The sequence below is a fragment of the Myotis yumanensis genome, unplaced genomic scaffold (assembly GCF_028538775.1).
Source record: "Myotis yumanensis isolate MYYU_CA2020_CCGP unplaced genomic scaffold, mMyoYum1.0.hap1 SCAF_22, whole genome shotgun sequence".
Classification (NCBI taxonomy): domain Eukaryota; kingdom Metazoa; phylum Chordata; class Mammalia; order Chiroptera; family Vespertilionidae; genus Myotis; species Myotis yumanensis.
This window is the reverse complement of record NW_027223773.1, coordinates 6,623,605-6,637,736: the sequence shown is the minus strand read 5'-3', so window position 1 is coordinate 6,637,736 and position 14,132 is coordinate 6,623,605. Positions and strand designations below refer to the sequence as shown.

At 44.8% G+C, this 14,132-nt stretch overlaps 1 protein-coding gene across 4 annotated transcripts in view; it reads left to right on the top strand.

Annotated features, from left to right (window-relative positions):
* MIA3 (MIA SH3 domain ER export factor 3) overlaps window positions 1-14,132 on the top strand; it is a 34,356-nt gene that overhangs the window by 435 nt on the left and 19,789 nt on the right. For all 4 annotated transcript variants that reach the window (XM_070401218.1, XM_070401216.1, XM_070401217.1 and 1 more), the window contains exons 2-5: window positions 2,515-2,648; window positions 6,128-6,214; window positions 8,595-11,412; window positions 12,920-13,081. In XM_070401218.1, the coding sequence (XP_070257319.1) occupies window positions 2,515-2,648; window positions 6,128-6,214; window positions 8,595-11,412; window positions 12,920-13,081 (3,201 nt within the window). The remainder of the gene's footprint in view (window positions 1-2,514; window positions 2,649-6,127; window positions 6,215-8,594; window positions 11,413-12,919; window positions 13,082-14,132) is intronic.

Below are 14,132 nucleotides of genomic sequence, written 5' to 3'. Positions count from 1 at the left end.
AGCGTCCGCTCCCCTCGTCTGCCCGGCTCCGATGGGAGCTGGGGTGGCGCGCCGCGGGCCCCGGGCTTCCCACGCTGCCTCGGAGAGCCTTCCTGCCCCCGCGGCGGGACCGGGTGGGTGCTGTCCGCGGGCAGATGCGCTTCGGGCTCGCGGGGCGGATGCCCTGCTCCACGTTGATGATAGGTTTCGGCAAGGGCGCTGCCCCTGGGCCCTTCTGCTTCGCTCGGATTGGGGCGCATGCCGCCTTTTGGACGGATACTGGAGTTTTGGGGTTGGGACAGCCTCAGAGTCCAGGCACGCGGCGCATTCCAGGGTCTCCATCCCGCTCTGCTTCAGTCCTGTCATTTCGGTGCTTGAAGTCTTGCCGGCAGCCGGGCGGGGAGGGCGCCAGCAAGGCCACAGTCTTTGGCTCTGAAAGTGTCGGAGGATCTGCCTCGGCCACCTGGGACCCCACAGCCTCCTCGTCTCTGTGCAGGAAGCGGAACTGTTCCCCTGCCTCAGATTGGTGGGGGCGGGGGGAGGGCGCGATGGGTAAGAGAGAGAGATCTTCATTCTCCGATGGAGAGGACTATTACAGTAACAGTGATACTATGTTCACTACTCCGAGGGTTGCATAAACCCAGCCAGCTTTAGCCTTAGCCCCTTGCGTTGTTGGGATCTCGGAGGCTACGTGTTTGCTGAACCAAGATCAGCCTTGCAGTCTCCCAGCCGGTCCCAAATAGCCTTAACTTACTAATAACCTCTTCCAAAAAGGCGGTTCCTAAATAGTAATCAGAAGGTATAGAAAATGATCTTTCTGGAAAGGCCATGGGCCTACTGGTTAGCTGCTTCTATGCAGAGTGGCGTTATTCAGAAACCAGTTTCATCATTTGGAGTTTGTATCCCTGGAGCGCCATTCCTGGAGGTAACCCTGGGGCCCATGTAAATAAACGCTACACAAGCGGCGCAGCTGCACCGTTTTTCCTGTAGTTTTCTCTCTGAGCAAAGCCGGGTTATTAGCAAGCGGGGCTGGCTGTGGCTAACAGCCGCTCTTCTGTGCTTCCAAGCGCAATCCCACCTGAGTTCCTCAAGACCCGTTGCCTGGAGAATCACATGGCGATGCTTCCTCAGTAGGAGATGAGGTATTGGAAGGGCCCGTAAGTGGTCACATGGCATGTGTCCAGCCAGATGTCACCAAGCGCAGCAGGAAGCAGCTGAGGCAGGGTAGGGGCCCTGTTGTACTCATGTGCTTTCAGATAGCTGTTCTACAGCCTGCGTTATGGTGTCATCCCATTATGATGAGAAATCCTCAATGATCTGTCCTGAGGGGACCGAGAGAAACATTGCTATTTCCAATTGTCGTAGAGTCCCCAGTCTTCAATTGCCTGTCACCTTCCGTCTGGCCTCTCACCCAATTATATCTGAATTAGGTTGGTGGCATGCATTAAAATAATGAGATTCTTAGCTTCAAAATCCAAATAACCCCCTTTATGTTTGTCCCTCAAATACATAAAGATACGTTTTCATGTATTTATTGCTAATTGCCTTGTGGAAAAGTAATTACTTCCATTTCATCCTCCTTTTTTTCTGCTACTTAATTGCATTTATTGTCCATTTCATCTTATATGCGAAACTGTGTATTTGGCCAACAAAAAGAAAAATACTTCCACCAGTTTCTAGATCGGATGGGGATGTGATTTAAGTCCTGCATTTTAAGACTGAAGGCAACTACTGAACAGTATTCACAAGTTTTGCTTAATCCCTGCCACAGGTGATGTCCACTTTTGGTTTTGTTTATAGCAACAGGTAAATAAGGCTATTTTAACTTGGTTCTGAAACCTTCTTAATGTTGGCTCCAGCAAACATTCTTTACCTTCAGGAAACATTACCTTGTAATGTGATTGGATCTGCCACATAGGGTGTGACATCCTTTCCCATTGATTTACGTAGATATTGTAAGGAAAGAACAACTTGGCCACAAATGACAGTGTTTACTGCGGGGTGGTAGCAGTTAGAGCCACTTAAATAAAAATAGTGCCTTTTCGTGGTTAGTTCAAGTTAATTGACCCCCTGGGGGTTCCTGGGTGCTCTCCCCAGTGGCTACTACCTCTGCATACAGCCATGCTTAAGCGAGTCAGCATCTGCCCTTGAATTTACCCAGTTGCAAAATGAAGCTTTTTTATGATTATGAAACAGCAGAGATCGAGGACTAGCAAGTTAGAGAGGGAACCAAGAGTTTTGAGACCAGCCTTTGGTGGTGGTGGACACATTGGTTTTTGTTTCTCAGCATTTTCCATAAAGAAAACCAGTGAGAGTTTCCCTCTGCCCTGTCTACTTGCAGGCGATGTCCTGATGTATCATGATAAAGCTCTAAAGATTTTAGATGCTTGGAGCATGTGACTTGAAAGTGATCGATTGCAGACAGTACCGGAGAAAGTTGTTTGCAGTGGGTTCCTGTATTTCCTGATCAATCAATATGGGCTGTGCAAGTCAAATGGTGATCTCTGGTTATTTCTTTGCTCTCTTTACATACAGTGTTGATGTACCGGGCTGAGGCTCTGGAAGACTTTACAGGCCCAGATTGTCGTTTTGTGAATTTTAAAAAAGGAGACCATGTCCATGTCTACTATAAACTGGCGGGGACCTCGCCGGAAGTTTGGGCTGGAACTGTAAGTAAAAATTTGACATCGTTTCTTTTCCTTTTTCATCACCAAAAGAGATTTATTCGGGAAAAAGAAAAGGATTGCAACTTAGAACCTGCAGACATGGTGAGACACGTGCAAATTCTGCCAGGAAGAAGATGGGGAAAATGACATGTTTTCTTTTCGGAGATTGTATGGGCTCGTTTAGCGCTGTCGATTTAAGTAACTGTTTCCTTGGGGTCTGGATGGCGTTAACCTGTCCTCTGCTGTGTGTCCCCAGCAGGCAGCAGGCTTGGCACAGAGTAGGGGCTCAGCAGAGATTTCCTAAATAGAACTGAACTGCTTCCAGCTACTGCTCCTCAGCATCACGTTCTAGACCTTCTCAGCCATGCATGCACCATACACAGCAAAGGATGAAATGGTGCAGCCTGAAATTCCGTAGCTTTCAAACGAAAGGACTCATGGGTTTGAGACTTATTCCTGTAAGCTATGTGCGAGATAGGGTTTCGGGCATTCACGAGGAAAGCTGGTCTTGTGTACATTTCTTTTTTACTAAATTATGAATATTTGAAAAACTGGTAGCTCTGGGAACAGTTACCTAATCATGTGTGCTGTTCTTAGTCTGTTAAAAAACCAAAGTGTCATTGTCACTGTGTGCCTTCTTGTTTGGTTTATTGGCAACTTCTGGGTCATCCTCTTCCTGCTTTTCGGACACTTGTTGCCAGTATTCCCCCCAGCAGCTCGATTCCACCCAGTTCCCTGGTTGTCCTGATAGCAGACATGGCAAACAGTGAGTGCATCATGCTGTGATGTTTTGAATGAAGAGATTCACTGGGATGAGCTGATTGGGAGGCTTATGAATTCTTGTCCTTTTTAAAAAGTGTGATGTGTGGACTATGTATTTATTGAAAGTAGCAACAGTCCTGGATGTCCTTGGGGTTGTCCAAACTTCGAGAAATATCCAGTCCCAACTGTGAAAGCTTTCAATCTCAATAAAACACCAAACAAACAACAGAAAATAAGGCTTGAGAATCCTCCATGGGGAAAAGCAGGTTGATTTTGTTGGCATTCCCGATTCCCAGGGAGGAATCTTCAAAGGCCAACTGGGCAGGGACAGTCCTTGCATTTAGGCAGAATCCCAGTTGAATCATTTGCTACAAAGAAGAATCTATTCTGTTTTTTTCAAGTCTAGCACATGAGATTTCTTAGTAATCTTTATTCTGGGAGAGTTTGTTCCATGTCCCTACGCTACATTTTTAATCTGGTGGTCAAGTGTGAGCCTTTGGATAAGTGACCTCAACTTGCATTTTTCTTTTTTTTTTTTTTTTTTTATATATATTTTTATTGATTTTTTACAGAGAAGAAGGGAGAGAAATAGAGAGTTAGAAACATCGATGAGAGAGAAACATCGATCAGCTGCCTCCTGCACAGCTCCCACTGAGGATGTGCCCGCAACCCAAGTACATGCCCTTGACCGGAATCGAACCCGGGACCCTTCAGTCCGCAGGCCGACGCTCTATCCACTGAGCCAAACCGGTTTCGGCTCAACTTGCATTTTTCTACCTCCACACTCATGTTCACCACCTGACTCGTGTCTAGAAAGCCTGCTGTCTTTCTGGGCCCAACTCTCATCCTGCCTTCTGTGGGAAGCACTCCCCCCTGCACCTGGCCAGCAGGGTCTTTGCCGTCTGCTAATTGTTTAGGGGACACTGTGTTTGCACTGCCTGTGGGACCCCTTTCTCTGCTTTGCATTGCAGTTAGTGTGTGTGCTGTCTTAGCTCCTATGAAATCAAAAGCTCTGAAATGGAAGAGCCCATGTGTAGCCCATTTTCCTTTTGAACAGTGGTTCTCAACCTTCCTAATGCCGCGACCCTTTAATACAGTTCCAACATAATTAAAGCGCAGTGATTAATCACAAAAACAATATGTAATTATATATGTGTTTTCCGATGGTCTTAGGCGACCCCTGTGAAAGGTCGTTCAACCCCCAAAGGGGTCGCGACCCACAGGTTGAGAACCGCTGCTTTTGAATATTTCCTTTCAGGGCGGTGACGTTGACATTTGTTCGAATAGTAGCTATGCAGAATTTGTTCTCTTGAAAAAATATTTTGCTTCCCCCGCCCCCCCCCCAAATCAAATCATTAGCAGTTCCCTGGCAGGGATGATAGTTGGAAACCAATTATAAAAATTATTTCTGGTAACGAGGGCCCATGATTCTGCAACATTCTGGGGAGGGGTCAGGTCATAAGAAGGGACCCCACCCAGTATAAAAATAAAATTTTATACAGCAAAGACAACACAAAGATAAATGTATTTCCTTTCTCTACAGATCTGATTTTTTTCCTCTTTTCCACATTATCTCTAAATAAAATTTTTCTGAGAAGGAGAAAAGGATCTTTTCCCTCACTTTCCTCTCTCATTTTGTGGCCCTTACACTTTATGAAATTAAAACTCTCTCTCCTTGGCTTTCAAATGATTCTTCTTTTCTATTTCTTAGTTTTCATCCTACCAGCTTTTTTGGTTTCTGAGGATTTCAGACTTCAACTGCCAATGTGGCAGTTTTTAATTGCCCTGGCTTATCTAATCTCCAAGGCACTACTCTACCACCAACACTGGCTCTCAGGTAGTTGCCAGATAAAACAAGAGCACTCATAATGAGGATATTTTAGGAGTTAGCGATAAGATAGCCTTTTGTTTTCTTTTTGTGCATTTGATCCGCCTATCAGCCTCCTTCTGGAATGACTGGGAAGAGATCTAACACTCTTTCAGACTTCAGCTAGTAACAGGCAGTGTATGTTTCCCAAGAGGACATGCTTCCTAGTATAACCTTAGCTGCTAGTGCTGTAGATAAGTGGGATCATCTTCTACAGAGGTTTACTCTGCATAAAACTAAAGCTGATGTGTAGATTAGTATGAATTTTATGTTCTCCCCAAATACCTGGAAAATCTAGTTTTTGAAAAAGCTAGTACAATCCATAAATATCAATAAATATTTGTTCGCCTTTTGTTGTGTTGGTCAATACATTTCAGAAATTTTATATTTTTTACTTACTAATTTTCGTGAATGGTGTTTATTGGTTTAAGAGAGACATAAGTACTGGTTTGTGAGCAGTGCTATGAAACATGCAGGAAAATTCTTGCTAGAGGTTATATGGAATTGTGTTTCCAATCAGCTTTGATTTGCAGAGTTTTAATCACATAATATACAACAATCTTTTCTTGTGCAGATCTTTTATCTACTTCAAAACCTAACTTTATGCCCTGTGTTTAGCATTAAGCTGAGTATTGAAAGAAAACATAAGTGGTTTTAGAAAAGTTGTCTTTGCAATATTATTTGCTTAATTTTAATTAGATTAAAAATCTCTGTAATCATAGTGACTGTGTATTTCTGTGATTATATCTGCCTGTCCATTTGTGTATTTCCTCTCATTTACATTTCTCTCATTTATATTTCTTGTACAGAATTTTGATTGATAGTTTTTCTTTTGCCCATTCTTTTTATATAGGTTGGACGTGTTTTTGGATATTTTCCAAAGGATTTACTTCAGATAGTCCATAAATACACGAAAGAAGAGCTACAAATTCCAGCAGATGTAAGTTGTGGATTTTTTTTTTTTTTTTTTTTGGTTCTCCATTATATTTGGCTTACAAATTCATCAGTTGTTAACTACATCAAGTACTCACTTAATGTCCTCTATGGGTTCTTTGACTTTAAGCAAAATGACATAAAACAAAGCCAGTTTTATCATAGGTTAATTGATATAAGCAAGAGTTATGTTTCTATGGCATCTCACAACATGATAATGAAATGACATTGAACAAGATGTTATTCAAGGACCTGCTGTATTTTTTAGTCTTTGAATGTGTTTTGGTAAAAAAAAAAAAAAAAGTTAATGTTTGTGTTTCAGATTTTAATTTAGAATCGGGTTACCTTTAAAAATAGAAAAAAAGAAAAATTTGAAAAGAATATCTAGGAGACATAATCTGATAGTTATCTACGTTGAAGCACATCTTATACAAGGCTGTGTACTCTCATACAGGGTTTTTCTTTGTTACCTTATATGAAAAAAAGTTAAGAATTCAGTTTCTTTGCATTTAGTTATTAAAATGAGATAATTCTTTTTATAAGCAAAAGGAATAGCTATTAGATAGTTTATGTAGATGGAAATCAGGATAAATTGATCAAGCCCTAATTTATGTACTAGGCCAGAAATGCAGATTTACAGGGATTTTCTTATCATTGACCTGTCAGCGACTTAAGGGATTACAGTTAAATTTTAGATTTGGAAAAGGGAACGTTCGAGTTTCAGATGCAGTCCTGTCGCAAATCTACAAGGTACCGATGGCACCAATTCTATAAATCACTCCTCTAGGGAGCACTGACTTAAAATAGCTTTGTCAAGACAAGGATTTTGTGTTCTGAGATCCTCATTCTGCTGATTATTTCTGCAGTTTTAAAATGTATAATACTTGATGCCCACCTTCATTGAGAAGTCTGTGAGCAGCTCTTTGGAGTTGCTTCAGGGTGTGCCAGCTGCTGGCCAAGGGCAGCTCTCAGATGAGAGTGGCAGAATGGGTGATGTTTTAGAGCCATCTCTATTCTTAAAAGTTCCTGATGATCCCAAGGGTCATAAAATCAGTCTTGTTGCCTGTTTGGCCTCACTCCGAATGAAGAGACTTCGGGGTAAGTGGGAGACAGCAGTTCCTTGGTCAAGGGACCTCACTTATTTGGGAATCTGCCTTCTTGCACCAACCTTTGCATGCTTCCCTCAGTTAAGCAAATGGCTTAGAAATGCATGTGATGGAAAAAGAAAATATAGTTTATCCCCACCACACTGGTCAGGCCTCCCCAGAGTAATGTGAAAGTTTAGTTAGGAGAAGAAAATTATCTTTGTTGATTTTTTTAACTTTTCCCTTTGTAGCCCCTTTTATGTCCTTAGGGTTTTTAAGGGAGGGAAGGAAGAATATAGGATTACTGAGAGTCCTGAAAGCAGATTTTAATGACACCAAGAATCTTGATTTAGCGTATATCCCTTACTTGTTTTCAAGTTATCCTTGTGGTAATAATTAGGTGGGAACCCCCTTGACACCGTTCTCTGTTCCTTTACATTTTTACTTCCTGTGCACCTGTATTTCAATAAGATACGTCTTGAGCTGATTTATCTTTCCCAACCTAAGGAAAATAAGAGACAAAATCCGTGTAGACTCAGAGCCAACTGACAGCAAGGGGATTCTGCCAGGTTCTGGCTGGGTCAGCAGAGAGGTTCAGCTTAGAAAGCCGGATGGCAGAGGAGCTAGACAAATTATCACGTGGTGAATTCCCAGGACATCAGGTATCAATGTTGGAAGTTGGGGGACCCAATCACTGACACCTCACTTTTCACCTTTTGTGCTCAGAACACATTGAGAGACCCAGGAGTCAGGCAGATGGAGGCTAAATTGTCACCATTATTTATTGCTGGAGCTTTTTGGCAAACATGCCTCAAGTGTGCAGAAATAAGGGGCTTCCGGACATTGCGGTCTAGAATAAGACAGACTAACACAGCCAGAGGCAGAGCTCAGGAAGGGGCAGGGGGTGGCGGGTGGTTATTCCCAGGGGAGATGTCCCTCTAACTGACAGCATAGAAGAGGGAGGATGTGTGCTCCTTCCAGCTGGTCCCAAACAGAAAACAGGGATGGTGCAGGGCAAACTCACCAGCTGCCTGAGTCATCCCTCCCCTGGAGAAGAGAGAGTGAAGGGAAGCCGGCAGTATTATTCATGTGACAGTATTTCCTTGGGGAAGCAGAAAGCCAGGGAAAAGTGGGTTCCGGCCTCCTGTCTCCGACTATGGAGGAACAGTCATTGCCCGAGGCTGGTACAAAAGCCCCCTAAGCCAAACATGACCTTGAGGCTATCTCTGTCATTGGCAAGGCTGAGAGTTTGCTCTTGTGACACAGGCTACAGATACACTAATGTTTTTCTTTCCCTTCCAGGAGACAGATTTTGTTTGCTTTGATGGGGGAAGAGACACTTTTGATAACTATAATATAGAAGAACTTCTAGGATTTTTGGATTTGCACAATTCTGCAACTAGAGATTCTGAGAAAGCTCTAGAAAAAACCTCTCAGCCTGTGGAAGAGCCTCCTGAAATACCTGAAGAAAGTGACCCTGAACCTCATTCAGTGCAAGCTACCTCAGAAGAAAGAGAAAGTGTTTTCTCAGAAAGCACCAAGGAACTCCAGGGCAGTCATGAGGCTCCGAAGAACCACCCCCATTTAAACAGTCAAAGAAATCACCCTCAGGGAGAACAATCCTCATTGGAACCGCTGGAAGAAATGCTTCGAGATAACTTAAACGTGTCAGCCAGTGAAAACAACACAGCCAGCAATAGCTCTCAGCTCTCCAACGAGCAGAAGACTGATGCTTATAAACTTTTGAAAAAAGAAATGACTGTGGACTTGAAAACCAAATTTGGCTCAACTGCTGATGCGCTTGTGTCTGATGACGAGACAACCAGGCTCGTTACTTCCTTAGAAGACGATTTTGATGAGGAATCAGATGCTGAGTACTACGTAGTTGGGAAGGACGAAGAGGAAGAGGATGAAGAAGACTTTGATGAGTTGCCATTACTAACCTTCACAGATGGAGAGGATTTGAAAATGCCAGTGGAATCTGAAGTTGAGAAATATTTAACTGATAAAGAGCAGAATTCAAGTGAAGAGGATGAGGGGGAGGTAATAACTCAGCCCCTAGGCATCAAAAAGGGTGATAAAAATACAGGAACAACTTTGGAGGATACTGTCTTCTCTGCTGTCACAGAAGGTGAAGAGCAAACAGGTATGGATTTTGAGAGTTCTGATTCAGAGGAAGAAGAGGAAGGTGAGGATGGATTAATCCCAGAAAGCAAATGGGGGAAACCACAATCAGCAGCAGATGATAATGACCCTGAAAAGGCAGAAGATGTAGCTCCTAAAACAAATAATGACAAACACCCAGTAATGGACACAGAACTTCATATTAAAGGAAAAGGAAGGACAGTTGAGGAATCCAACAGGGACCTGGTGGAAGGTAAGGAAGGATTGGAGGATGGAAAGAAAGAAGACAGGACTCTGCCTGGTTCTATGCAAAGCAGTAACCTCAACTCTTTGCCAGCTACTGAAAAGGGTAAAGAAATATTAAAATCAGCCTTTTATAATAAAGAAAATGACCTAAAAGGAGCAGCTGTTCATATCTCAAAAGGGATGGCCCATGAAGAGAAGCCTGGAGAACAGATTTCGGAAGGTGGCTCAGTGAATGTATGGAAACACAGAGCTGCAGGGAATGAAATGAAGGAAGAAAAGACTAAACAGGAAGCCATGGATGGTACACGGCTCTTGGGAGATAATGAGCATAATGCATCCAGAGACAGTGTGGAGAAGGGAATAGATGTTTCTGGAAATGTTCCAGAACAACGCATGCCTGCAGTGGAGCATCCAAGTGAGGAATTTAAAGAGGAACAGCTTCTTAAAACTCAGAATCAACCTAGGTTCTCCTCTCCCAATGAAATTGGTTTGTCAGCAGAACTGGAAGATGAGGGTTCCATTCTGGGAAGAAATCTGTCCGGGCAGCCAGGAGGAGATGTGGCTGCTGCAGTCAATAAGGAAGTGAAGGGGAAGACAAGGCTGAATGAGGAAGAGGTCACAGGGGACACCTTAAGTGAAGAGCTTGTTCATCCACAGCCAGGCACTCCGGAAGCGGCAACAGCAGGCCAGACTGATAGCGCAGAAGTACCAGGTTTCCATCCTGAACAACCAGAGGCAGAGGATGACGATTCCAGCGCTGAAGAACTGCTGGAGGACGAAAATGCTGTAAGTGCAAAACAGTCTAAAGAAAAAGGCCCTGAGATGCAGGACAGGCAGATAGATGTTAATCCGCAAGTCTCTGGAAGTGGAATTTTCGACGCCATAAATACTAATGTAGAAACTGAAGAATACAAAGAAAACACTAGTAATATTTTAGAAACTGAAAGCAAAAATGACACTGAGGGCAGAGGGGTAGGCACGCTAGGCAAGGAACCTGGTGGCCCGGAGGTAGAAACAGAAGAAAGCCCTCCTGCAGGTAAGAAAGCACAGAGACCATCTGAAGGGAGCGACTTTCCTGACAAGAGAAAATATCAGACTCCGGAGTTAGGTGAAGTACTTCGGAGTCAAGACCCTGGTTATCTTAAAGAAGACAACCCTGAGGAACACCCGAAGACCCCGGGGCTCGCAGCGAAGCCTGGGGTAGGGCTCTCGAACGCGGGCCAGGAGGACACACACAAGTTCATGGACACACAGAGCCAGGGGGCTGCTGCCGAGGCACGTGAAGGCGACATCCCCGGGGCTGCACACACACCCGCAAAGCCAGAGCACAGCGCCCACAGGGAGGACCTGCCTATCATAAGCAGCTTCTTTAAGGAGCAGCAGTCTCTGCAGCGGTTCCAGAAGTACTTTGATGTCCACGAGCTGGAAGCCATGCTCCAAGAAATGTCGCGAAAGCTGAAGTCGGCACAGCGGGACAGCCTGCCCTACAACGTGGAGAAAGTCCTGGACAAGGTCTTCCGGGCATCTGAGTCACAGATTTTGAACGTAGCAGAGAAAATGCTCGATGCTCTTGTGACCAAATGGAGAGATTCGGGAATGGAAGAACGTAGCATTCTTGAAGAGGCTGCAGTGCTAGACGATGTTCAAGACCTGATCTATTTTGTCAGGTACACACACTCCACAGGGGAGGAGACTGGACCACTGGCAACGACACAGCCTCCAGAGGGAGGCTGGGGGGGACCAACGGAAGGTAAGTACCCGCCTGTGGCCTTGTCCAGTTGGGTTGGGGGTTTGCCGAAGGGCCTTATACCTTATTTGTAAAGCCCTGCCCACAGCTGAGAGCATGTCTAAAGGCAAGAGGCAGCACAGTGACGTCCACACATCCCTTCCTGCCTTCTTTCAGGCACGGATAAGGATTTCTTACTGTTTTCTTGGAACAGTTGAGAATGGTAGCACTTTCGAAAGGAAACTTTAAAAAGATAAAGATGCAAACGAGACAAAGATGCACAAAATAGACCTGTTAACCAAGTACAAGCTCCATGTGAAATTATGAAAGCGCTTTTGGGAACACAGTTTCTCAATCATAAAATAACTGTAGTAGGAACAAGGTTTGACTGGCCTAACTTTTCAGTCGATGCCTTGCCTGAGGGATTTCATTTCCCAGTTTGCATCTTTGGTGGATGTCGTGTTCTTTCTGCCTGTTGGGAGCAATCACCAAGGTCAGGTCAATTCTACTGGGCCCTGGGGTTCATGTACAGTGGGGCCTTGACTTACGAGTGCCCCGACTAACGAGTTTTTTGAGTAAGGAGCTCGGTCTCGGAACGAATTAAACTCGTAAGTCAAGGCCCCACTGTATTCGGATTGGCCAAGCACTGAGCCAGGATGCAGAGAAAGTCTAACCCAGCAGCTGACACAGAAGCCATTGAGTAAATAGTGGTCGAACTGGCCCTGAGCCAGCGTCCTGACGTAAGCTGCTTCTGAGTTCCACGCCCTCATCTCTGCCCCCCATGCTTTTCAAACTCAGGGATTTGAACTGAGGGTATGTGGAGGAGAACCAGGCGGACAGGAAGGCACAGGGTCAATGTTTCTCCCCAGATGCCAATTTCCCCGAGCATGTGGGCAAGGGACCACCTTTGCATTTCATGAAAGCAGATACGTATTGGGTTAGAACATAAAACTCGAATTTTCAGGGTAGATTCTGAGGTTTGAAAGAAATCCATCTGTGTTGTGGTCACACATTGGGCTATGCTCTGAGCCTCTTAGGGATGGAAATGGGTTCTCTTTGACCGTTAGAGGTGCTTTGACAATATTGGAAGGCACTTCAGCAAGCTGCCTTTGTGTGTAACGCCCTTCTCAGTGCTGGCTCCGAGACAGGCGTGCTTGTGTATGAGAGAGTTCATGTCATTTCTGTGTCGAAGAGACATGTCCTAGTTTTGCTCTTGACTGGATTCTCTTGCACATTTATCTGTGTGGCCAGAGGACGTTAGGTTATTGACATCCTTACTGTAAATACATTTAACTATGTATTTACTTTGGAAGAAGGGTTTCTTTGTACATTTTACTATGTAGATTAGCTATCTTTGAAGTGAGATCAAATCATTTGAAACTCTTAATTTCCTGCCCACTTGTGCTCCATGAGCTGCCAGCACTCGGAGGGCAGAGGGGGTGGCCCCAGGGCTGTGATGGGGTGCTGCTCAGTGGGAGGAGTTCAGGGGGAGTCAGCAAGCTTTGCCGGCACAGTGCATTCTTCCCCATAGAGATACAGCCACCGCTGGAAGATAATTTCCCACAAGAGAACATAGAAGATCTCAAAATGCAGATTCCTGAGGAGCCTGGCCATTCAGATCAACCCGTGACTAGTCACGTGGGTGTCTTAGAAGTGTCACAGAAGCCGAATACTGAGAAAGACGAACACCCAGGTAAAGCTTGCTAATTTTTCTCTACAAAGTAGAAGCATGTCATAAAGAAGAGCTTCTAGGAGGTTTGTTATTAAAAATCGGAAACAGAGGGGAAAGTGATACAGGTATGAACACATTCTGAAAGTAAGAAATCCTAGAACCAACAGAAGCAGGAGCTAAGACACATGAGATCAATCATAGGACACAGGCCAGAGACTGTAAGTAACCCACACACCAATGACTGCTAGCATTAGCTTAGGCCCGTGGTCGGCAAACTGCGGCTCGTGAGCCACATGCGGCTCTTTGGCCCCTTGAGTGTGGCTCTTCCACAAAATACCACGTGCGGGCGCGCACATACAGTGCGATTGAAACTTCATGGCCCATGTGCAGAAGTCGGTATTTTGTGGAAGAGCCACACTCAAGGGGGCAAAGAGCCGCATGTGGCTCGCGAGCCGCAGTTTGCCAAGCAGCAGTTTGCCGAGCCGCAGTTTGCTGACCACTGGCTTAGGCAAATCATTTTAAACTAAAATGTACTTTAAAAGCCTTAGGCTCTTAAACAATTTCAACCAGATCAGCAGCAGCAGACACTCTCAGGGTGGAAACCAGCAATCAGAGTTTAACGAGCCCTCCAGGAAATTCTGATTGGTTGAAAATTTGAGAACCGCTGCTCCAAAACTCACAAATTCAGTGTTTCACCCCCATTCCACACTTCACCTCCCCTGAAGTAGAACACAGTGTAGCTCAGTTCTTTTGTTAATATACTACCTGCACATGGTAAAAAACTTTTTTTAAAACAGGGAAGGGCCCTAACTGGTTTGGCTCAGTGGATAGAGCATGGGCCTTTGGACTAAAAGGTCCCAGGTTCGATTCCAGTCAAGGGCATGCACCTTGGGTGCGGGCACCTCCCTGGTAGGGGGTGTGCAGGAGGCAGCTGATCGATGTTTCTCTCTCATCGATGTTTCTCTCTCATCGATGTTTCTAGCTCTCTATCCCTCTTCCTTCCTCTCTGTAAAAATCAATAAAATATACATATAAAAAAACTCAGGGACAGCCCTAGCTGGTTTGGCTCAGT